The 24,937-nt window shown below is 29.1% G+C and overlaps 1 protein-coding gene across 20 annotated transcripts in view; it reads right to left on the reverse strand.

The window, feature by feature from the left end:
- Positions 1–24,937, reverse strand: part of LOC123012509 (basement membrane-specific heparan sulfate proteoglycan core protein) — a 266,314-nt gene that overhangs the window by 146,553 nt on the left and 94,824 nt on the right. For 19 of the 20 annotated variants that reach the window (XM_044410482.1, XM_044410480.1, XM_044410481.1 and 16 more), the window contains 6 exons: positions 23,861–24,118; positions 23,643–23,812; positions 23,440–23,562; positions 18,860–19,072; positions 18,492–18,602; positions 16,361–16,471 (listed from right to left, as the gene is read on the reverse strand). In XM_044410482.1, coding sequence (XP_044266417.1) covers positions 16,361–16,471; positions 18,492–18,602; positions 18,860–19,072; positions 23,440–23,562; positions 23,643–23,812; positions 23,861–24,118 — 986 coding nt within the window. The remainder of the gene's footprint in view (positions 1–16,360; positions 16,472–18,491; positions 18,603–18,859; positions 19,073–23,439; positions 23,563–23,642; positions 23,813–23,860; positions 24,119–24,937) is intronic. The other variant, XM_044410479.1, reaches the window with a different exon arrangement.

A 24,937-nucleotide genomic window follows, 5' to 3' on the forward strand; every position in this document is an offset into this window, starting at 1 on the left:
TGTTTCTTAAATGTTTTTACAAATTTTCAAAGAAATTATCAAGAAACAAATGTTATTTTTTTTATTTTTAGTCTAGATACGACCATTTTTCGATGAGTTACAGCCTTTCAAACATCACCAAAAAATTTAGCAAAATTCTTTGTTCCTTTAATTTTTTGGAGTAGTATAGTTCAAAGTATATTTGAAAATGAATGATGAGAAAAGCGGAGCTAATTTGTAAACGCTGTTCATCAAAATTACTCAAAATTTATTAGCGCCTATTAGCCCTTGTTATCAAATTATCCCTTGTAATTCGAACATGCGCATTATGAAAATACAGTATATAATTACATCCAATTAAACGGAAACATCATACCGCCAAAGCCTCGAATATTAATTAATATTTCAGATCAGGTGTCGTTTTCAATGAACTAACAATACATTATTTATATTATGGGTTAGTGCCCACCCGCTGAAAATTAAACATTCCATGTACAAATAGACGTGTCAATCACGGAATTAGATAAAAGTAGACATCTCATGAGATTATTCTCATTCAATTTCGATTCGGCTGACGAAGTTATTGTACGACTCATGCTGAATTTAAAAATAAGCGGAGACGACAACACAAGTATCACTATTTATTTCCCTTGCACGTAAACGAACTCATTATTAAACTTACTACATGCTATTTGGATAATAAATACAATTTATTAGATAGTGGCGTGTAGAGGCATTGTCAAACTCCTACTTTAATTCGCTTTTTATCGAAAAAGACTATCCACCTCGGAGCGAACTCAGTTAAAAGAGCATTGACATATTGTAAGTGTAGGTTTTTATCTCCCATTTGAGCTGTTTCGTCCAAAATCAAGACAAAAACACGTTTTCAAATGATTTTTCAAAATCTAGGTAAAAAATTACCTCTTGTAGCATGAAAACAGAGTAAAATCGATAGTAATTCCCTTTAATTTTGAAAGCCTCGAATTTTGGTCTATTCCTAATGAATATAAAGTGATTGCTTACGCCAATAAATTTTGCAAAGTGTTTTTTTACATTTTGAGAGCGGAAAATCAACCCCAGTCTACATCCAGATTTACGCAGGATGTAAATATGGGAGTAGTGGAGTTTGAAGGGGAGGACGGGGTTGTGCGGCATGGTGCCAGGCCCGAGCGGACACAGCCACAGGTCCCCAGACACGACACCCCTTGGGGGTGGCGGCATCGCCGCCCTCCACCCACAGACGAAGACATCTATCACAGTTATCATGTCGAGTGGTTTTTAATCTGTTCCGTAACTCAATCACTTTATTGGAGTCGTCAGATTCAAGAATTTTGCTGCTATGCGTGATTTAAATACAGCAAAAAATATTTCCCAAAAATGGCATTTTAAGATTAAGTATTTAATATTTTGTATATAATACAATTCTGTAGTAACTCCACAAAAAAATGCAAAATATCAAACGTCACAAAATGCGAATACTTTTAAAAAGAAATCTCATTATTTGGATGTATAAAAATAAAGAGAAAAAATCGATAAATAATTAATTATTGTTAGTGACAAGACCAGTAGCGAAAATGTAAATAGGAACATCGGTAAAGAAATGCCTTCGATACACCAGAATTAATAGATAAAGTTTGGGAAATCGTAGAAAGATATAGATGGAAGGGATGCACAGAGACGAAAACTGGTCGTACATACAGGTTGTGGTAGAACTCGCGCCCCAGGGAGAAAGTTTAAGTAAAAATGTTTAAAAAATCTTATCTGTCAAAAAATTTTGACATGTATTTTTGTTTTTTAATAATTATTTAGTAAAGGTACAAAAATTTTGCCAAAAAAGCCACAAATAAGATTAAACACATTTAACATTTTTTCCATGTGGTATCTAACTTTATATGGTATTTTTGTCTGGGAAGCGAGTTCTGGCGCACCCTGTATAAGGGAGTTCTGAAATTAGCTGAGAACAGTGTCGTGGAACAAAACAAATAATATACAGGGTGAATATAAAGTATGGAACCAAGTGGTTTTATTTTTAATCACTTGCCTCCGGAAAATAATAATTAATATAAATTAAAGTAATATAAAAAATGTGATCGTAATTTCAGAACGAAATTTTGTTTTGTTTTTGAGTTATGCGATTTTTTTGGCAAAATTGCAATTTATATGAAAAAAAAATTTTTGAAAAAATTAAAAATAAAGCAGATAGTTGTAATCCTTAGAGTATAGCTTTTATGAGAAAAATGATTTTATATTGGGTTGCCATTTAAAAAAATTAATTTTTTTGTAGAACTCAAAAATAAAAGGAAATTACGAAAAATTTTATTCTTGTTAAATCATCACATTTTTATTGTACTTTAGCACTCATCAATTAGTTTTTTCAAAAAATAAATAGTTTAAGCAAAAAACGTTTGGTTCCATACTTTTTATTCACCTGGTATGTACAGTAATGAAAATATTTTGATTTTGTTACTTTATTAATAAATAACATTTTTAAAGCAATTGTTCTTTGTTGATCAGTTTGGTGAAATTTCACCAGATCTGGTGATTTTCATGTTAGTCTGGTGATTTGGTGAGAATTTTTGTAAAAATTCTAATATCTGGTGATTTTTTGGAAATATCTTATACGGTTTCAAGCAGAAACTCGATTATTTCCTCATTTTTTTTTTAAAAAGTCAAAAAACCACCAGATTGGTTGAAAATAATTCTGTTTGTTTTTTTAGAAGATTTTAGTAAATAGAATCGAAATGACAATTTATTTTTGTCTTTTTCAATTTTTCGAATATCTTTTCACAATTATTTCGCATAATATCATTAAAAACAATCCAAAAATTCAACAAATTCGACCTAAAGCGACGTTATTTTTTCCCTTTTCAAGTGTTTAAGCACGTTTTTTGGAATAAAAACAAAGAAAATTCTAAAAATTTCGTTAAAACAGGCAAAAAAATACAAAATTAAAACGAAACTGATCTTATTTTTACCTTGTTTTACTCGACTTACTTCGTTTTTGAACCAGAGTATCATTTATTTTGCAAAATCTTGTTCAAACTTACAAAAAGGATTGATATTGATGTTATTTTGTTTGTTTCACTGGATTTAACTGGTTTTTGAGCAAAATAAACTGAGAAAGCACAAAATTTGGGCGAAAATGCTTTTAAGTGCGTTTTTATACTAAAATCTCAAGGTTCCCACTAGATTTCTCTAAAACAAACTAAAAATTAATAAATTAAGTCTAGAATTACATTATTTTTGTATTTCTCGAGCATTTTGGCACGTTTTTCAGCTATAAACGCAATTATTTCGCAAAATGCATGTCATTTTTGCCTTTTTTAAGAGCTTAACCGGATTTTTAAGCTAAAAAGTGCGTTTTTGGGCGAGATATAGCGATAGAAATCGTAATCTGGTGAAAATTTGGCGAATTTTTTAACTCGGATTTGGTGAATTTTATGTTTTTGATCTGGTAACATTAGTGGCGTGCATTCGCACTTAATTCTTTGAACAAAATAAATAATGTATGTGCAGTAATAAAAATATTTTGATTTTGTAACTTTATTAATGAATAACATTTTTAAAGCAATTTTTTTTATAAATTGCAATACTTACTAACCATTCGAGAACATTTTTATCAGAATAAAAAATCTCTAGCATAAAAAACTGGGACAAACTTGATGATTATATAAGTCAAAAAATCAGAAGTTTACATCGGGTAAATTTGGCTTTTATAAATAAGGCTATAAAAGTTATATTGTCAGAAACATCAAATTAAAGTTCAGTTTTTTAATATTGTCTATATTAACAATAGTTTTATAAATAACACAATTAATCTAGCAACTCCTTAGATTAAAAGTGCTTCAACGGTCATCTTTAAATTGCTGACAATTTTCAAAAGTTTGAAACACAATGAACAAATTTTGGATGTCCCATTTTTTATGTCCTAACGAAAAATATTTTTTTCACGTCCGTCAAATAAAGTGTAAAATTTTTCATTACTTTTTGTTTATAAAGAAATATTTCGCATTGGAAGCGTGAAAAAAATGTCATAGCGTTTAATTTTTTTACTCATTTGAAAGAAAAAAAGTGTCGTAGCGTGTCATTTTTTAACGCAAATTTTTTTAAGTAGATAGTTGATGATTTTTATTTACAATTCCCTTTTTCCACAGAATAGTTCTGTGTTACGTCACTGCCCAAGTTTCCCCACTACACGCATTGGCTCCGCCTATCAATATCCTTCTACGATTTCCTGACCTCTACTAAAAACTTCAATTAATAATATACAGAGTATTTCATAAATTGTTCCTATTTCGATGACATGTGTCACACTTTAAATTTGAGGTTAAAATATTGTTTCAAATTTAAGTAAAGCACAACAATAGGTTGAAAATTCAAAGCAGTACTTGGACTTGGATTTCCTTATTCGATCCCTTGGCATAAATTCTTACGCCTACTGTACTTAAAAATCCCCAATGTTTCATTTTCAGCGGTGAACTCTTTTAGAACAAGGCGCAATCATAAACATCAAAGGTTCGTTATCTTCAAAAGTGCGTTCGATGACGTTGCGCGCTTCCATAACCGGGTGTTTATTAATAAATCGAATTCATGATGGTGGTTATAAACCCAATTCAGTCCAATTAAATATGAAACACGGTTCCATCAATTTTGAGGACCGCGTTTACACTTATTTACATCTGCTATTCGATATTCCGATTCGATTAAGATAGGGTTTCTAATATTTATTCGTGTGTGAACGGATGCCTTGAATTAACAACGATTTTTTCCGGTTTTTGGCTCCGTGATAAATTGGCTACCTTGATTTCAAGCGAGTGTGCGATTATCGAATATCCATCACACAAAAATACATTCAGGTTCGTTTGAGTTACCGAATTTTCTCAAAAAGGCATGAACTATTGATATGAGAAATTACAAATACAATATTTTGAAAACAACTCATCAATTTTTGAGTAAGAAATTGTCAACAAAATATAGAAAACATTTACTTAAACTGAACAGACGAAAAATATATCTAAAGTATGTATACTAATCTGGGTCATCGCCTAAAATTATTTTCAACTATACAGCGTGTCTCAAAAATAAATTACAATACAGACTTGTGTTTTTTTAAATGAAACAGCATATGTTTTTTAGCATTTTTGGAAGTGGATTTTTATGACAATGCTTTTAAGATAAACTTTTATTGGCCGATTTTGCTTAGTTTTGAAAATAGGACGGTTTTTTGACGAAAACATGCACTTTTTAAAATTTATTACACAAAAACTAAGGCAGCTGGAACAAATTTTTTCTTACTTCCACAAAGAAGAAAGTACAGAATTTAAAGCCGTAGCCATTTTTTAGTGTTTTGCATTTGTCACGATTAATAAATTAAGAAGTTTGTTAAAAGTTCACTAATGGAATTTTTCAACTCGCTGGGATATCCTGTATATTTGAATTTTAGCAGTACCACTGAGAAAATTTTACTTTGAAAAAAATATACAGGAAGTTCCTTGTTTGTTTTTACTACGCCCGTTCAGAAATTGTTTAAAAGGTAAAAAAAATTATAATATTTTAGCCATTTTAGTTTTGAGAAAAATAGTTTCAAATAATATCCATACGTACGTTGCTACACCTAATCAGATAATGTGAATTATGGCCAAAAGCAAATCTGATAAATTTTAAAATATTGGCTTTAAATTTTATTTATTAAGTACATTAAAAACCAATGGGTCACTGCCATATACGAAAACACTCCAGGGCTTGTAAAAAATGATGTTTTCCCATTTTTCTACAAAACAAATCTATCTATGTAAAAGATTATAGGTAATTTCAGAAGATTATTTCGAACTAGTTCCGTAGACTCGTTTTTTATATATTTGGTCATGTAATTTTTATTAGCTCGTACTAATATAACAATAATTATACAATTTGTCCTTAATATAAATATCGCATGTTAAATCTTAAAAAAATATTTCGACCGCTTCAAAAAATATGAAAAGAAATTGAGTTGCACCCACACGAAATTATGTAATAAAAAAGATAATTGTGTTTACACAAAATTTAAACTTACCATAAATAAGAATCGTTTAAATGCAAATAATTAACTAAGACAAGCAAAAATCACATAAATTTTAAAATTCATTATTACAAAACCAGCAAAGTATGTGAATACATAGATATTGTTTGGAATGTTGAATTTTTAACTAGTGTGTTTTCTCATTTAGACAAATAATGATTAGTGATTACTTTTCATTAGATTTTAAAATAGATTTATTTTATTTGCATGTTTGATTGTTACCAAAACCTTCTTTTAAAACTAAAATATTATTTCTAAAACGGTATCTTCAGAAATTCCATTGTGGTTTTGAAAGACCATTAATCACACACATGGCCATAATTCTCTCATCCAACAGTGACCTATTGGTAAAGACCAATCTACCATAAAAATAGTCCCTGATTATAGAGAACTACATACTTGGAGACGAAACGAGATACAAAATTGCTACATTTTTTGGCGAAGTAAAAATGAGATCGCTCAGAGCTCAGTTTCAAATCGTTTTAAATTAATTTAAATTCAACCAGTTTACTAATTGCTTGGAAAAAATGCAAAAATATTGAGCTTCACATTCTTAATAAGCTGTGACAAACGAACGACTAAATTTTTCACGAGAAATATGAGAAAAAAAATATTTAAAATCTGTGCTCAGTTTCATGTTTTTCAAAATGCTGCGAATACGGTTGAAGATACAAGAAAAATGTAAGAAAGAAAGTTGTAGAGAATAAAATTTTCTAGTAAAAAGTCCCCGAGACCATACCTCTATCTTTAATGGTTTAGGCCTCAAAGACTTTTAAAGCCGCTCAAGCGACGGATTCGTTTCATTTATACTAGTGATTCAGTGCCAGAGGAACACTTTAAAGTAATTTAAACCTTAACCGTTGAAAATATAAATATGGTGTAGCGGACTTTTTTGTAGCAAATTTTATTCTCTAGAATTTTGTTTCTTACACTTTTTTTGTATCTTTAACCATATTTGCAGCGTTCTCAAAAATAAAAGGCGGAACGCGAATTGATAATTGTTTATAATTTATTTTTAATACTGTTGCGATTTTTTTGAGAACGCTGCGAATACGGTTGAAGAAACAAAAAAAGTGTAGGGAACAAAGTTGTAGAGAATTAAATTTCCTACAAAAAGTCCCCGAGACCATATTTCTATCTTCAACCGTTTAGGTTTAAATTAATTATCACGTGGACTTTTTTCTTGGAAATCTTATTCTCTACAACTTTCTTCTTTATATTTTTCTTGTATCTTTAACCGTATTCGCAGTATTTTCAAAAATATGGAGACAAGGCGCAAATACAGGGTGAGCCAGAACTCGCAGCCCAGAGAAAATTTTCAAGTAAGGTAAGATACCAGGAAGACGAAAAAAATATTTAAAAAAATCTATCTGTCAAAAAATTTTGACATATATTTTTTGACATTTGACATTTTTTATATCTATTTAATGATACTGATGATCTTGTATATGTTTTTTTACAATTATTTAGTAAAGGGACAAAAATCTTGCGAATAAAATCCACAAATAATATTGAACAGAGTTACAATTTAGGATATAGCTTCCTTGTTTCCTCTTTTAATAGCCTTGAAAAATTATTTTTCCAACAGAAATAAATAGAATCAAAGTGCAAACTATAAACCCTCGTAACTTCAAAATTTATATAAATAGAATTTTTTTAACATTTTTTCCATGTTCCTGGTATCTTACCTTATATGGCATTTTTCTCTGGGGCGCGAGTTCTGGCGCACTCTGTATAATATAAATATTCTACCGAATATTTTCTCCATTCTCGTCAGTTCATGAGCTTAATAATTTCTAGTTGCAAACCGAAAGCACCCACGTTATCTAGTAATTAGTTAAAGATGACATCCGCACGCTATTAACTACCAATAAAAAAAAAATATGTCTCTATGCGAGTATTCTATAAATAGTACTTTGCAACAGTAAGTCACGAAAAGATTATGTCATTGCAACAGTCCCCAGGACATGTGTGTGACAAAGTTTTAAATGTGAAAGAAAAAAGTTAAAAATATAGATTTCCTATTTTTTCCACTTACACTAGTTATTCTGCAGTAAAAAAAATATGTTTTAGATTAATTTGTATTATTATATTGATGATTAAACAATTGGTGTGATAAATGTCGTATTTTACGCCAAAGAATGAATCCCATTCATAACAGTCCAGAACCGTGTAAAACCTCAAACCGTAACAACTGTCATTAAAATCGTTACAAGCGAGTTTTTGCAGCATTAAGTCATCATCAGTCATCACAAGAGACGGCATCTTTAAAAATAATTAATAATGCATGAATACCACTAATGTGTTATAACTGCGAATGGCAGCCAATATTGGGGTTAATCGGCCGAGGTTTTTACTTTAAAATAAAAAACTGATCTGATGGTAAAACTACACAAACCATTCTATTTGGTCAGATTCGAGTGCACAAAACGACCCATTAAAAAATAACAATAAAATCCGGTCCCGGAGGAGAGCAAATTCGAAATTAGAAATTTACTCGTCGCTAGTGTCCCGGATTTAATATGATTAATTCATTTCCTCCTCCCTTGGTCCGGAATAATGACTACTTTTTCCCCGGAACGACGATAAAAACTTGCTATTGACCGCAAACGCGCTTTGTTACTTTATGGAGTTCTTTTGTAGACTAGTTCATCGTAAGGATGCAACTTCGAAGGCACTTCACATGCAAATTATGCTCTTTTGAATATTCATTCGTATCATCCACCACTAATTTAAAGCGATGTGTTCTAATTCAGTTAAGACATGCACGTTTCAGTCATCTTGGACGCTTTGAAATATTCTTTATTGATATTGACACCAATTGCCTACGGACGACTTGTTGGAAAATGCTTCCTGAATTTAGTTACACAGGGTGACAAAAAAAGTCATGTCGTGACAATTTGTTCGTTTCAGTGAGACAAATCAAATTCACTAAAAAAAAAATTCAAAAAGTCCACACACTTTGAACTAAATATTTTTTTCCTAATTTAAATGAATTTGAAATCCTTTAACTTTAAAAAATCATTATTCAATAACACTAGGCCGATTTCCTTCAAATAAATACCATTCTAAAGGGATGGACTTGCCCTTTAGAATGATATGAAATTTGAAATTGAATATTGGCAAAATTTTCTTCGAACAGTAATGAGAAAGCATTTACTGAGAACATTTTCAAAAAAAAGTTCAGAAAGCTAGAACAAAGTGAACAAGTCAGAATCTGAATGAAAAGTGATTTGATTTGAAAACGTTTTGCCCTTATATTTAAGGCTAGTGCCTTAAACTTTTAGATCCTCTTTGATCAGTGATCAAAATATGCTCACATATATGCACGAATTTTCACAAAATATTAAGAAATATGCTCGAATATATGCCAAATATGCATCGATATGCAAACTTTTAACAATAAAAAATCAAAGTTGGAATAAATTTTTATCCTCGAGTACACTAAAGTTTGTATTTTCATCAACTTGAACAACGAAAGAGAATAAACGAATTGGTTTTGCCTCAGACAAGCCATTTTAATAACCTAGTAATTAAGCCTTTCTAAGAAATTTGTACTTTTCAGATCACATCACTTTAAACAATTTTGCTAAAATTCATTTGCAGGCAACTACTTATCCACATAGAAGGATTTATTCGTTTTATACCAGAAGAATAAAAAGTATGGAACTAAACATTTTTTGCTTAAACTATTTATTTATTGAAAAGCTAATTGATGAATTAAATGTTTCAAGAATAAAATTTTTCGAATTTTTTGTTTTTGTTTTTGAGTTCTACAAATTTTTTTTTTTTTAAATAGCAACCCACTAAAAAAATGTTTTGTATACTCTCCCAAAAACAACTGTGTTAGAGACTATCTACTTTTTATTAATTTAAAAAAAATTACATAAATTACAATTTTGACAAAAAAAATCGCGTTACTCAAAGCAAAACAAAATTTCGTTTTTAAAAAAATACGATCAGATTTTTTATATTACTTTATTTTATATTAATTATTAATAAATAAACCGTTTGGTTCTAAACTTGATATTCACTCTGTATAAAAAAGAGGAAACACTCAGCAGGATACTAATTCTTTGAGTCCGGCTTACGAATTAATGGTTGTTTTCTCTTTAATATATTTTGTAATTAGATCATTTTTCTTAAACTGGACAATTTCTAACTTGAACTGAAATTTTTAATCGGAAATTGTTTTTTTGAAAATATGCACAAATATGCATCATTTAGGAAATAATAAAAAATAAAAAATGAAATATGCACGAAGTTGCCAAAATATGCAAAAATGATATATAAAATGATATATAATTTGTCAAGTTGTCACGACATGACTTTTTTTTTGTCGCCCTATGTTAGTGACTGACGGAATTGCTCACTATAAGATATTAATGCAATAAAATATTACAGACTGACTCAACTATGTGTGGTGCAGCTAAAATTATCACCGATTGCTTCACAACTATTGGCGTATTTGTTGTTGTATGTAACGAAATTGTAGCACGTGCAGGATCCTCTAAGTGTTTAGAACTTCAAAAAAAGAATTTATAAAAAAAAATTATTTCTTACATATACAGAATGCCCAGATGACAAAAAGAGCATCACGTCATAGTCAGTTTAAAAAATATGATTTTGTGCATAAAATTAAACTGCGGATATAAATACTAACTTAGCTATCCACCAAAGGATTTGTTTACTGGAGAAAATTATTGACTTACTAACGATGAGATTTTATTATCACCAGACGAAACAAATGATTTTACTATCAGACTATCGACTGAAAAAAAAACTGAGTAAAATTATTAAATTTTATAAAGGTAAAAACATTAAGAACTTGGTATACAATAAATACCTTTAAAGTAGAACAATGTTACTTAAAAATCTGCAACTCAAATTAAATCACGACAAAACATATTTTCCGCAAGATGATTTCTCGTAGGTTTCATTTCAAAGAATATAACCTTTCTATTTCTCCGCAGCATTAAATTTAATGGTTAAATTTTAAAGCAATGGTTATGTCTTTTGCAACTATGTAATCTACAGGCTGTTCCGGCTAAACCCCACATTACAAGTATTGGAAGTTCTAATAGTGACATTTATCTAAAATTTTTATTATAGCCATAATCGTTTTTGAATCCAACACCAATCTCCGCAAAAAAAATAAATCGTTATTAAAAAATTCTGAAAAAATTATCATATCCGTGCCGTTTAAAAATAGATTTAAAAAACCTCAATTTTTGGCCATTTTATTTTTTTATTAACAAAACTGTAAGGAAGAATTTTTTGATTAATTTTTGGTGTATTGTAGATTACCCACTTATGCTACTGTATTTTTTTCATGCAATTTAAATAATGCGTTTTTTCATAAAAAAATTAAAACTATTGAATTTTGCAATCCGTTACAAATACTCAAAATGCGATAAAAACTCTGTGTTACTGTGTGTGTGAGGAGGTACTTTTTTAATTCAAAAACAACATCCAATTATAAAAAAAACAATTATTATTACCTTACTAAAACTTGATAGCTTGAACGCTTTCACACCCGTTAAAAACGTCAATTTAGCCATCTTTGTCACGCGATAGCAATTATTTTTTCCTGGAAATTGTTGGAAAATTTGGAAGCACTAAAAGTAGAAAACGGCAAAATGTGGAGATTGAGTAAAAGTAAAAAACAAAAATTTAATCATAATTCTACAAAGTAGTAGAGTTTCATAGAGAAAAGTGCCTAAATTAACGTTTTAAAAAAATCACTAAGAGTGCGTTGGATTTCAATTTGACACTTCTGACAGTTGTTGACATTTCGCGACAATGGCAAGAAAATCAGGCGAAAAATTTGTATTTTTTTGGAATCCACTGAGAAAATAAACTAACGAAATAGTCCCAACAATATTTTTTTGTGGCTAATTGGAAAAATTAATTTAAATTCATTATTTTTGCGTTTTTTTCAAGCAAATTGGAATTGAATTAAAACAGTTTTTTATGTGAGGTTTTTGCAAAATCTTGAATTTGATTGGTTGGATACATTTGTTAATTCCGATTACATAGACCAATAATAATCATTTCCCATTCACGTAATTACCACTAAGATGAGAACAAACCGGTTTTTATTTCTTATTGGGCAAAATCCGGCAAAAACCTAGCAACGAAAAGTAACTCCACTCATTTAAAAAATCGTGAATAATGATTGAATTTTGAATGGAATTTTTATAACAAATCAGCGTTTAGTGTGAGTTATCTTACTTTAATTGGATCTAATTTTGCAGAATGGGTGGGACCAACCCCAGAGCCAATATGAATCATGCACTTTCGATTATTAGACCAATAAAAAGTAAAAATTATTTAATGCGTTATAGTTGAGTGTCATTGTTCGATCCTTAGCCAATCAATTACGTCTTTTAAAATCAACCAATCAGAACCACGTCTTAGATTTTTCAACAAGAAAATTTTTTAAATTTAAATAATTTTAAAAATCTTCTTTGATTTTATTTTCAACCTAAAAAATAATTATTTAAAGGATAAATAAATGTCCAAACTTTCAAAATTTGACATTTTTGAAGATTTACACTGTGAATTAAGTTTATTTATTGTGTACCAAAAATTTTTTTATTTGAAAACTTCTTTGAAAGGCTTTCCGTCTCTACACAAGCGACAAATTCTTTTGGTGGTACATTTTGGAACTGGCTAGAGAAAAGCCATCTACGGTAAATCTACGGTAAATAGTTTGAAAACCGTAATTTTGTAATTTTCTGTAAAAAGACTAAAAATTGCAAAAATTACAAACAAAAGGAATAATGATTTTTAATAAATTATGTAATATATTTTTTGTTTGTTGTGATTCATCATTGTGGCGTCACCATCTATTTATTTTTCTGTTTCTCGTCATCGAAATTAAAAGAAACAAAGCAAAATTAATTATTTGAAAATTGAGAAAAATGCAAATATCAAGAATTAGTTTTTTTCACTTTAGTTTCGCACCTTCTGATCAATATGCTTTTGTTAAATTAAATTTCAAATATTAGTGACAAAATGGATTTACATTTGCATAAGATAAGCTCGTTGTGAGATGCGATAATAATTAATGAAAATATCTATGACAAGTGGCGTAATCAGTGATATTACAACAAAATTTCAACTTTATTGTTGTGTTTGCACAATAATTGTAATGGTCTAGACATGTGTGGCGACTGGTAGTTCCTTTCAATATTCTTGTTTAAACAAAATAACACAGTTCAAGCTCAACACAATTTTTGTGCAATTTCGAATAATTAGTGAAACAGTGAGTCAGTAATAAGCTTAGAATAATCCTGTTGATAATTAATTTTGATGGCGCAAGATTAAGTAGACATTTTTCCACATGAATTTTATGTCCATAATTAAAAACTGTGAAGTAATTTTAGGGTCACAGCAACACTCGCCTGCCGCTACTTGTAATAAAACGTATTTATAGACTGATTTCATCATTGCATAAACGATGTCTGCACCAAAGGGTAAGATTACAAAAAAAAATCATCACTTGACGCAATCAAAAAAAGGCCGAGATTAAATTTGGCACTTGAACAGAGGACTATTTCAGTGTTTCACCATATTGTAATATGAATAAAGTATGATTACAATCCGGACATATTACCCTCCCAGCAGGAGGCGGCAATCACAAGGCGGAGTCCCAGCGACAAATCACTGTCTCGGGATGATAATACAAACTCGACCGTTTTATTTCTTCTGTTTCTAAACCCAGCGTTAATATTTCCTTAATGGAGAGCATAGCATTTCGCGTAAATCATCGACTAAACATCGAAATTCCATGCCAAAACTCATTGTTTCTGATTTTCGTAAATTTGAGATATGTTACAGCACGTATAAAAATAAGTGACACGTATTTCACCATTTTTATTTTTTCACTATATGTTGAAAAAACAGGAATGTACAAAATTAAGTACCTCGGAGCAAAAAGAATTTTTATCAAAAGAAGAAATCAACATATTGAAACAATTTTTTTTAATAATTGCAATAAGTAGCTTTACTACGGACGTGATAATACATAAATTGTAAAAATTTGTTATTAAGAAATAATTTAAAAATATATTGTTTAAACAAAAAATATAACAATTATGCAGGTTTTTAAAATTTTCAAAAAATTTATGTAAAAACTTCCATATTTTTACTGTTTTCACATAAGTTTCAAAACGGACGTTTTAAAAATGACTGAAAAAAAATTTTTTTGAGAGCGCTGCATAATGCATGATCCTTAAAATCACCTGAAAGTAAGCGTTTCCTTGGAAATTAAATAGAAAAATTACCAAATACCGTCACTAATAAACTGTTCTAAAGAAAACCCATAATTTCCAATAACTTATTAACATTTATTTTTGAAAAAATATCAATAATAAATACAAATTCCTCGGTTGAAGGAAGAGTATATATTTATATACTATATTTTTTTATTCTATTTTCTGATAATAGAATAAAAGTATGTACACTCAGAAAAGTTGAAAATGACGTGTCCATAAACCGACCCTCATTATTTGGGTCCTCCTACCTAACCGCAGTTATAAACCATCTACGAGGAGAAAGTAATAAAAATGCTTTTGCATTTAGCCTCTACATTTCTTTTAAGTAAATGTTGTCAGGTGATATTATTTCATTAATGACAGTTATTATAATTAAACGTGTGTAAAGTGTGTTTTACTGAAACGAGAAAATTTGTAATTTTAAAACGTCATTATTCGGTCTCAGTGGAAAGAAAAATATTTTTTTTCTTGATTTTGAGATTTTTCTCTGCTTTTTAAGTCCCACCATAATGGCGGTTTTATTTTTTTGACAGAATTGTAACTTTGACAATTAATTAATTAATTATTATAATTGGTATTATCGACAAAACAATAACATTCTAAAAAGATTTGTTGCTCTCATTCATGAAAAATAATAATGAAAGTATGTTATGGGCTTCGCTCGACTAAAACGATCATTTAAAAAATCGCAAAGTCTTTCAACTTGACGATTAGATATACAGGGTGTGTCAAAAGTCCCGAACCAACGTGACATGCCATGTAAAGTAAGATATCAAGAGCGTGGAAAAATTGTAAAAAAATTTTGCACTTTGACTCTATTTGTTTTTGTTGGAAAAATAATTTTCCATGTTTTTTTTGCTACAGGCTATTAGAAGAGGAAACAAGGAAGCTGTATCTTAAATTGTAACTCTGTCTAATATTATTGGCAAAATTATTGTACCTTTATCAAATAATTATAAAAAAAAACATATACAAGATCATCAATGTCATTAAATAGACATAAAAAATGTCAAATTTCAAAAAATAAATGTAATTTTTTTTGACAGATTGAATTTTTTAACATTTTTTTATGTTCCTGGTATCTTACCTTACATGCCATGTCCCCTGTATAGCCAAACGTAATATGTGAAATTTGTGAAATATTTACTTAACCGAAGAATGTTTTTATTATTGATATTTTTTTGAAAAATAAATGTTAATAAGTTATTGGAAATTATGTGTTTTCTTTAGAACAATTTATTAGTGACGGTAATTGGTAATTTTTCTATTTAATTAATTAAATTAAATTAAATTAATTAAATTAACCCAACTTTCAGGCGATCTTAGGCGATCATGCACCATGTAAAGCTCTCAAAAAAAATTTTTTCAGCCATTTTTAAAGCGTCCGTCTTGATATTTATGTGAAGACATAGTAAAAATGTGATAGTTTTTACATAATTTTTTTGAGAATTTTAAAAACCAGCGTAATCGTTTATTTTTTGTTTAAGCAATATATTTTTAAATTATTTATTAATAACAAATTTTTAGAATACATGTATTATCACGTCTGTAATGTACCTATTTATAGGTATCTATTATTTAAAAAAAAAAAAATCTTTTTGTTCCGAGAAACTTGATTTTGTACATCCCTGTTTTTTCAACATACATTGAAAAAATAAAAAAACGGTGAAATACGTGTATTTTATCTCAAATTTACGAAAATCAGAAACAATGAGTTTTAAAAGTGATCGTTTTGGCATAGAATTACATCACACGTGTATTTTTCCACATTTGCGCCTTATTGAAGCACTAATCAAGCAACTAATGCAAATTGAGTTTTCAATTAAACGCTTTTTATTAATAGAATTTTCTCGTTGGATGCAAATGGTAAGATCATGATGTGTGGTCTCTGTAAATTACTTTCGCCTTGCACTCTACTTCAATCGGAATGAAAAACACATCAATTCTAATTGAAGGGGTTATTCTCCTCATCACGACCAAATAGTTCGTTTGAATCACGCTTTAAATTAAACCGTGATCAGTGTTAAATTTGCTGCCTTACCTGCTGGGCAATTCAGTTCGTCGGCTCGATTACTGCAGTCTGGTGTCCCATCGCAGCGTTTGTTCAAAGGAATGCACTTATTGTCGCATTTTATTTCGTCCTCTCGACAAACTGAAAAAAAAATTAATGTGCCAAAAAAAGTGTAATAATATTTTTTTAAAAACAATTCGTGAAAATATTTAAATTCAAGTTAAATGCTAAAACTGATTAGTCAACAAAATAAGAAATGAGAAAAGACATTTTAATTTTAGTCCAAGTTTTGTAAAGTTTAGGAAATCGTAGAAGGATATCGATGCGCAGAGACGAAAATTGGTCGCGGACGAATCCATTCGTAAATATAGGGGAGTTCTGAAATCAGCTGAGAGCAGTGGCGCGGCACTTATTTATTTCAACAAAACAAATAATCTATTTACAGGAATGAAAATATTTTGATTTTTTTAAGATTTTATTAATCTGGTGATTTTTTGGAAATGAAAAAAAAAACTGTTTTTCAACCAGAAATTTGATTATTGCAATGAAGTTTTTCCAAAATGTCCATTAAATTGGTTAAAAATAGTTCTGTTTGTTATTTATAAAATTTTACTAGATAGCATCGAAAATGGCAATTTATTTTTGTCTTTTTCGAACACTTTCAGATAGAAACACAATTATATCAGAAATTTCGTTAAAAACAGTCCTAAAATTCAACAAATTTGACCAAAAACGGCGTTATTTTTGCCCTTTTCAAGTGTTTAAGCACGTTTTTGAGACAAAAACAAAGAAAATTCTGAAAATTTCGTTGAAGTAAGCTAAAAATTTACAAAATTAAATCAAAATTGATATTACTTTTAGCTTGTTTCGCTCGACTTACTTCGTTTTTGAACCAGAGGTTCATTTATTTTGCAAAATCTTCTCCAAACACGCTTAGAAAACACAAAAACAATTAAAATTGATTTTATTTTGTTTGTTTTACTCGATTTAACTGTTTTTAAGCAAAATAAGACAAAAATATTTGTAAGCACGTTTTTTGCGAGATTTGGCTAAAACGAACTGAAAAATCAACATATTAATTGGAAGATTACATTAATTTTGCGTTTCTTGGAAGTTTTAGCATGTTTTTCAGCTAGAAACGCAATTATTTCGCAAAATTGGTAAAAAACAAGCCAATATACACAGAATTAGGCCGAAAATGATATAATTTTTTCTTTTTTCGAAAATTCAAGCATATTTTCAAGCTGAAAACTATTTCTGATTGTGAGAGTTTGCCACAGCGTGTCAAAAATCACTAAATTGTTGTAAAAAAAGATAATATGAAATTTTTACGTCACTTTCAACCTTTAACTTGATTATTTGTTCAAATTTTCTCGAAGAAAATAATCAAAACCCACCAAATTGGCTAAAAATAGTTCTATTTATTTTTTACAAGATATTACTAAACAGAATGCTTTTTCAGCTAGAAACAATTATTTTGCAAAATTTTGTCAAAATCAAGCCACAAATTCAACAAAATATCCCAAAAACAGCGTTTTTTGTCTTATTCAAGTATTTAAGGATGTTTTTGAGAGATAAAAACATGAAAGTTCGAAATATTCCATTGAAACAGGACAAAAAATTACAAAATTAAATCGAAATTGATATTATTTTTTGCTTGTTTCGCTCGACTTACTTCGTTTCTAAACCAGAGCTTCATTTATTTTGCAAAATCTTGTCCAAACACGCCTAAATATCACAAACAGGATTGATAGCGATGCTATTTAGTTTATTTCACTGGTTTTGAGCAAAAATAAGCTGAAAAACCGCAAAATTTGGTCACTAGATTTCATTAAAACATTAAATAATCAAGAAATGAAGTCTTGAATTACATAATTTTTGCATTTCTCGAGCGTTGTAGCACGTTTTTCAGCTACAAACACAATTATTTCGCAAAATTTTGTTGAAAACAAGCCCAAAAATGTCATGTCATTTCACTTTTTTTTCATAATTTTTACTCCGCCGTAGTACTTTTTTTGGGTCCAAAAAATCAAACAATTTTCGTCTCCTAGTATGTAGTTCTCTATAAAAAAAATGCAACTCTACAATTCCCTTTTTACCACGCCACTGCTCAAGTCGATATCCTTCTACGATTTCCTGACCTCTACAAACACTAACTTACCAATGCAGTCTCTTTCATCTGTGTCATCTTGACAGTCTTTCACACCATCACAGCGTTTGCTCTCAGGAATACATCTAGTTATGTCACAGCTAATTTCACCTTTGGCACAATCTGTGAACCAGAAAATACAACAATTAACTTCTTTACAAGTACATAAAATATTAAAACATTGCTATCCTACAAAGCAAATGAATTGAGTAAAATGCGTTAAATTTCTGCAATTGTACGAAAATGTATTAGTAAATACAGTTGGTTGAATTTTCTGAAATTAGGAACGGTCTTAAACGTCTTTATTGAATACAATATTCAAGAATCCATGTGTTAATCCCAGCACCACATGTAAGTTATTAATTTAGCTTTAAGGCTACCAGAGGGACAATTCTCTTCATCTCCTCCATCGGCGCAATCCTTGACTCCGTCACAGACTTGATCTGCACAAATCGATGGCGAACCATCTGAACATCGAACACTGTCATCAGCGCGACATTTCGATTCTGAAGATCGTCCTTCATCAGGAAGGCCGCTTCCAAGGTCAAGTTCATCTGATGGTGTCGTTGTTGAAGAAGTGTCGACGAGAACATCTGTTAATTAAATAACAAAAAAAAATAATAACAAACTTAAAATTACTTAAAAATAATGAATGTAATCTAACAATATGCACAGGGTGCTGCATTTTGGATGTCCGAATAGGGAATCTCCGAAACTAAGAGGTTTAGCCAAAAACAAGTAATACATTCTGGGGCTCATTTTTTGAGAAACTAATATTGGTTAAAACCGCATCCCGATATCGTCTTTTGTTTTCGACTTATAGACAAAAATTGACATTTTAGCGAAATCTAAAAAAAATCATATCTTCGTTATTATAGAAGACACAGATTTGAAATAAAGACATTATACAGGCACTTTTTTCGTAGAATTTAATAATATAGTTAACAATTTTTTTCAGTTGTTTGTTTGGCCGTAATAAAATAAACTTGTATTTTTTTAAATGGGAATCATAGATGGCTTTGTCATTTTTAAAAAGCTTGTTTTTTTCTTATCTAAAAAATATATATTTGTAACAAATTATTATAATACATTTTTAGCAAAAATTATCTTTGATTTTTGTTCGCAGTTGGCCATGAAAAAATGTTGCATCTTCAACTAAAAGGATTTAAACTATATTATATTCAACCAGTGTCACTAATAAAAGAGTTTTCTAAGTACTAAGTAATGAAAAAGATGCAAAATAAATTGTAAATCAACTTATTGGCGACTAATAACATTTCTTTGTTTTTAAACAAGCTAACATTTTACCATTGCAACTTCTAGTAATACATAGAGTGTTGTAAAAAAAAGCCGCTTTAAATCTTCAATAAAATGTATTTTAGATGACATAAAAATGACGATATGGCTATTCAAATACCCAAATTCCGTCTATGTGAAACGTTATCCTACCTCCATTAGATCATCAAAAAAAAATGTTTTTTCTAATTGTGTTGACTGTTGACACATTTGTTTTTCCTATTTTTGGATTTTTTAAAAATATGTAATAATTTTGTTCTGAGGCGCTCGGATATTTGTTCAATGCTTCTACCGTATCGTATTTTTTAAATCTTTATAATTTTATCTATTTTTTCATCTATTTTACAGTTCACAAAACTCTTATTGATTATTATTTACACATTTGGAGTGAAATAGTTTTTCCATGGCCAACTATTATCACACAAAATATGTATTTCACTTTTTAAGTATAGTTATAAAAAAATATTTTGTTACAAATATATATTTTTTAGATCAGAAAAAAATAAGCTTTTCATAATTGCCATAGCCGCCTATGATTTCGATTTTATTATTCGAGTTTATTATTATTAAAAGTCCTAATTTACAAGTAATCCTAATGGAAATTAATTTATGAGTTTTAAAGAAAGTTACTGTTAGTGTTGTTCTTCTAATTTAGAGTCTATGATACTAAAGGTATTTTTAAAATTTATGAACTAAATAAAACACGAAATTAAGTGTTCTATTCCTACATAATATCTATTTTAATGATGTATTCAGCGCTTACCTATTTAAGATACAACTTCAGACAGACACTTGAAGCTAAAATTGCTTTTGATATATAGATTGATGCATAAACAGTTGTGAAAGCTGTCTGTAGCAATATAATTATAGTGTGTGTTCGAAAATCAATAATCATGTTAAATACTTAAAGCCGATTCACAAAATTTTAATTCAGATTTAGACGCTATTTATGTACTTTAATAACCGGCTTGTTAGTTACAAACGAGCATTTTTACCTCAAGTTCAGTAAAAATAAAGAAGCTTAAAATGCTTAATTAACATGTTTAGAAAGCTATAAAGGACGATTTGTTAATTTTATAATAGTGAAAACCCTCCACCACAAGTACAAAGTTGGTAGTCCGCACACGAGAAATATTTTATTATTTTCCAAATATTTGTTCCAAGTTTTTGTGAATATTTACTTGGTTTTATAAATTTCCCAAATCTACTCCAATTATTTATATTGATAAATAGATCTGAGAATGCTTTAAAATAGCGTTATTAATTATTAATAGCGTTAGTTAAAGAGAGTCAAAAGAAAAATATTTCGCTATTTTAAAGCATTCTCAGATCTATTTATCAATATAAATAATTGGAGTAGATTTGGGAAATTTATAAAACCAAGTAAATATTCACAAAAACTTGGAACAAATATTTTATTTTATAATTAAAATGCATTTCTATTTTAAAACTTTGGTAAAAAAGCCTAGAATTTCTCAAAGTAACATAATTTAAAATTATTAAATTGTAAAATATAGCGTGGAATATGTTTGATGTTCTTTAATTTTCATTATTTACTACCACTAAATTCACGATTCTTAATTGAATTGTTTAATTCTTTTATTTGATTAGAAAGAATATAGCATTGAACTTATAAAAAAATGTCAATTTCACATCATGAGCGTAAAGATAACCAATTTTCTCATTCGTTGAATACATAAATAAAAATACAAGGTGTTTATAAAAGACAGCATATCAATAGCGTTGAGAAAATATGATGAAGGTATGTTTTAAATAGTAATATCAAACCTGTCAAATTTTCCAATTCTTAAGCCCCTCTCTTGTGTTAAATATAGATTAAAATCAATTTTTTCTACAAAAAAAGCTAAAAGTGAGCTTTGTACATAAAACCTATTACAATGTTCTACGTACTCCCTGTAGTATTTCACAAATGTTCTAAAATTTCATTAAACATAATAATCTATGTGAGACATACGTTCATATAATTTTTACAATACTCTTGACATTCGATCCTTTAAAACAACACTCTGTATGATACTTAATTCAATTTTACTAATTATGAAACAGTGATTTTAAGATAAGTTGTATTATTTATCTGTTGTATAAACTGATATACAAAGATTACTATACACCACATATTAAAATAATACATAGAATACAATAGTATAACATTATAGCCAGATAAAGCCTGCACTATGCCGATCAAAAAAATGAGACATCAAATTTTTTGCATTTTCTCAAAATTCACTGTAAAGCAGACTAACCTCCAAAACGTTGAAATGCCAGGAAACATTACCAAACATCACTGCCAAGTACTGTCTCATTTTTTTGACCGGCATAGTACATATTAAGCACTTCACATGTTAGTCAGTGGACACCGTATTTACAATTGTTACTTACTAAAAATATTTTCCTCACTAAAATGATTTCCTCACAAATCTTAGTACAAACTAAAGTTAGTAAGTAAAAAGTTTAAGAACAAATCTATAAATTATTACAGTAGTTAAAACAGTTATTAAATAGTTATTACAAGGCACTAAAGTTTATTTTTTATCACGATTGAGAGAATTAATCTAAAAAATTGTTATTTATCGTACAAGACGATAAAGAAATTGTTTATCTACGAATGAAATAGTTAAGTTTACGAGTGGACTTTTTCACGAGCTTAAACAATCTTTATCGTCGTGTATAATATTTCGTTTTATTTTGTACTCACCTACCAGAATTTCTTGAATATAAACACTAGATAAAAAGTATTTTATTTCACTAGACGAAAAAAGACTAAGGTAACTTAGCCAAATAAGGCCCACTTACGATGTTTTATATATTTTTTTAAATATGCAAAGGTTTGGATTTATTATCGAAATTGTGATTTGAACTTTTGTGTAACAATGTGTAATACAAAAATGCCTGTTTTGTTGATTTTCTACATGTTTTTAACATAAATATAAAATATTACAAAGGGCCTTTTTTGGAACCTCCTAGCCCCAAATAAGGCCTATCGACATTAGATAAGGCCCCTATTTAAAATTTGAGATAGGATTTTTCATTAATCATCTTAACAGTAAGTTAAGGAAAAATCTTTAATAAACAAACAAAAAACAACATAAAAAATACAAAAAAGTAAAGAAACTTCAAACCATGTATTAATATGTAACTAGAAATAATTAATTTTAACATCCAATACGATGACGCATCAGTTTAGAACATATTTCCTTATTTAGCTTAGGTACCTTACTTTATCTATTGAAACTAGTTGATAAAAGCACTCTTTAACATTGAGTACAAAATAATAGTAATTTAGTGCTAAGAAGTACATTATGTTTTGTTTTTTTTTTCTGAAATCGCATTATTTTAAATTATGTTTTCGATTAGATAATAGAAATTTGAAATATTACACAATCAGCATTATCATTATTAGAGATGTGCAACATATGAGTCGGGAAAAGTGCTTTTTACGGACTATTTCGTTCGATTTCAGAAAAAAAATAGGCTAAGCTAGGTACAGAAAATTTACATTTAGATAAAAGTTAAACACAGTTTTGCTGAAATATTAAAAAGCCGTTGAATAAACACACAACTTACGAACCACCACCAAATAAATATATTGGGAAATTAAAAATAAATAAAAACAAATAAACAAAAACAAAATAAATAAACGTACCACATCCAGCCTCATCTGACTGATCTGCGCATTCATAAATTCCATTGCAGCGTGCCTCAGAAGGAACGCATTCCCCAGAATGGCAAGGTATTTGATTCACACCACACATAACATTTGTTGAAGCTAACAAAATCAAAATTAAAAAACAAACACACACAAACGCAAGAAAACCAAACAAAAAAATCAAAAACCCAACGAAATACCTTCAAAAACTCTAAAGTGGAAGTCCTCGGGTAAAACGGTTGTCCCACCCAATCTGTGGTTGCTTTTTATGTGGTTGTAGAGAACATCTCTTATGACTTTGTCGTTATTGTAACCATCACTTCCCAGATCGATTGTTACTTTTGACGTAAAAGCATCAGCTTCACGTTTCCTAAAAACAATTAGTTTAGTGGAATTTTACTAAAATTCCAAATCTTACTCTATTTTAATAACTGTAGCCGATTGTGTCCCGGGAATATTTTGGTATAAACTATCGATTTCCCTTATAAGATCTTCACTAAAATCGCGATATTTGAAACTATTTCGGTCGCTGAAGGAGTCCACGTATGGTTCGCTAGCGGTGAATGAAATGCGGTAATATACAGGGTGGTGTGAAACTGGGATGTGGGGTACAGATGAGCCGTCTGTGCTTCCCTCCCCGGATGTAATAAGATTATCTTCATCATCGTATCCAAATCTGAAGAAAGAAAAAAGGAGATTCATGAAAAATTAAACTAAAACACCCTGTATACAATCAAGCATTGCTAAGTAACGTAATATATAATATAGCAAGTTTGGGAATTGAACACCAGTGCCCTGGTTAACACTGAGAGTGGCATGTGTATTGTTGGTTGCCTATAACAAAACATATTGTGTGTGTAAATCAAACCAATGATTGGCTTTAAAAATAAACAATTTTGCGTCAAATATTTTCAAATCGTATAAAATTATCATTAACTAAATAAATATCAAGTAATAAAACGTGTAATTGTAGAAATTAGCTCAGCTACAATTGTAATTTTCATCTTAAAAATTCAATTAAAAACTCTTTCAACAACATTAAACAACCGTAAATTTTAAAAATTCCGAAAATTTTTCTTACATTTCTAGTCCAGCAGCTCATTGTGTATTTTAAAAGACAAAAAATGCTTCGAAATCAGTTCAAAATTCCGCTTTTACACATCAGAATTAAAAATTGGGATTAGGTTCAAATAACATTTTCAAAAATAAAAATGAAATCCAACTAAAATTGTTGACGGCTTTAAAACGTTTCATAAAATGTTCGGAAGTTTATTTACTTCAGCTTTATTTATTTAAATCACAGTTAACGCTGAAAGGTAATTATGTCATTACAAGTGTGAAAATAAAACTCTTTATTTACGTTTTTTAGATTTAAAATATATACCCATAATACATTTTTAAATTTTTTAACATTAATTTTAATTAGATTATTATAACTAACCTTCACCCGTTTCCGAAGTATATATTTGTCATAAATGGACTTTAAACAAAATAA

This window comes from Tribolium madens, unplaced genomic scaffold (assembly GCF_015345945.1).
Source record: "Tribolium madens isolate multiple individuals breed KSU strain unplaced genomic scaffold, Tmad_KSU_1.1 Scaffold_96;HRSCAF=242;Tcas5.2_LG5, whole genome shotgun sequence".
Taxonomy (NCBI): Eukaryota; Metazoa; Arthropoda; class Insecta; order Coleoptera; family Tenebrionidae; genus Tribolium; species Tribolium madens.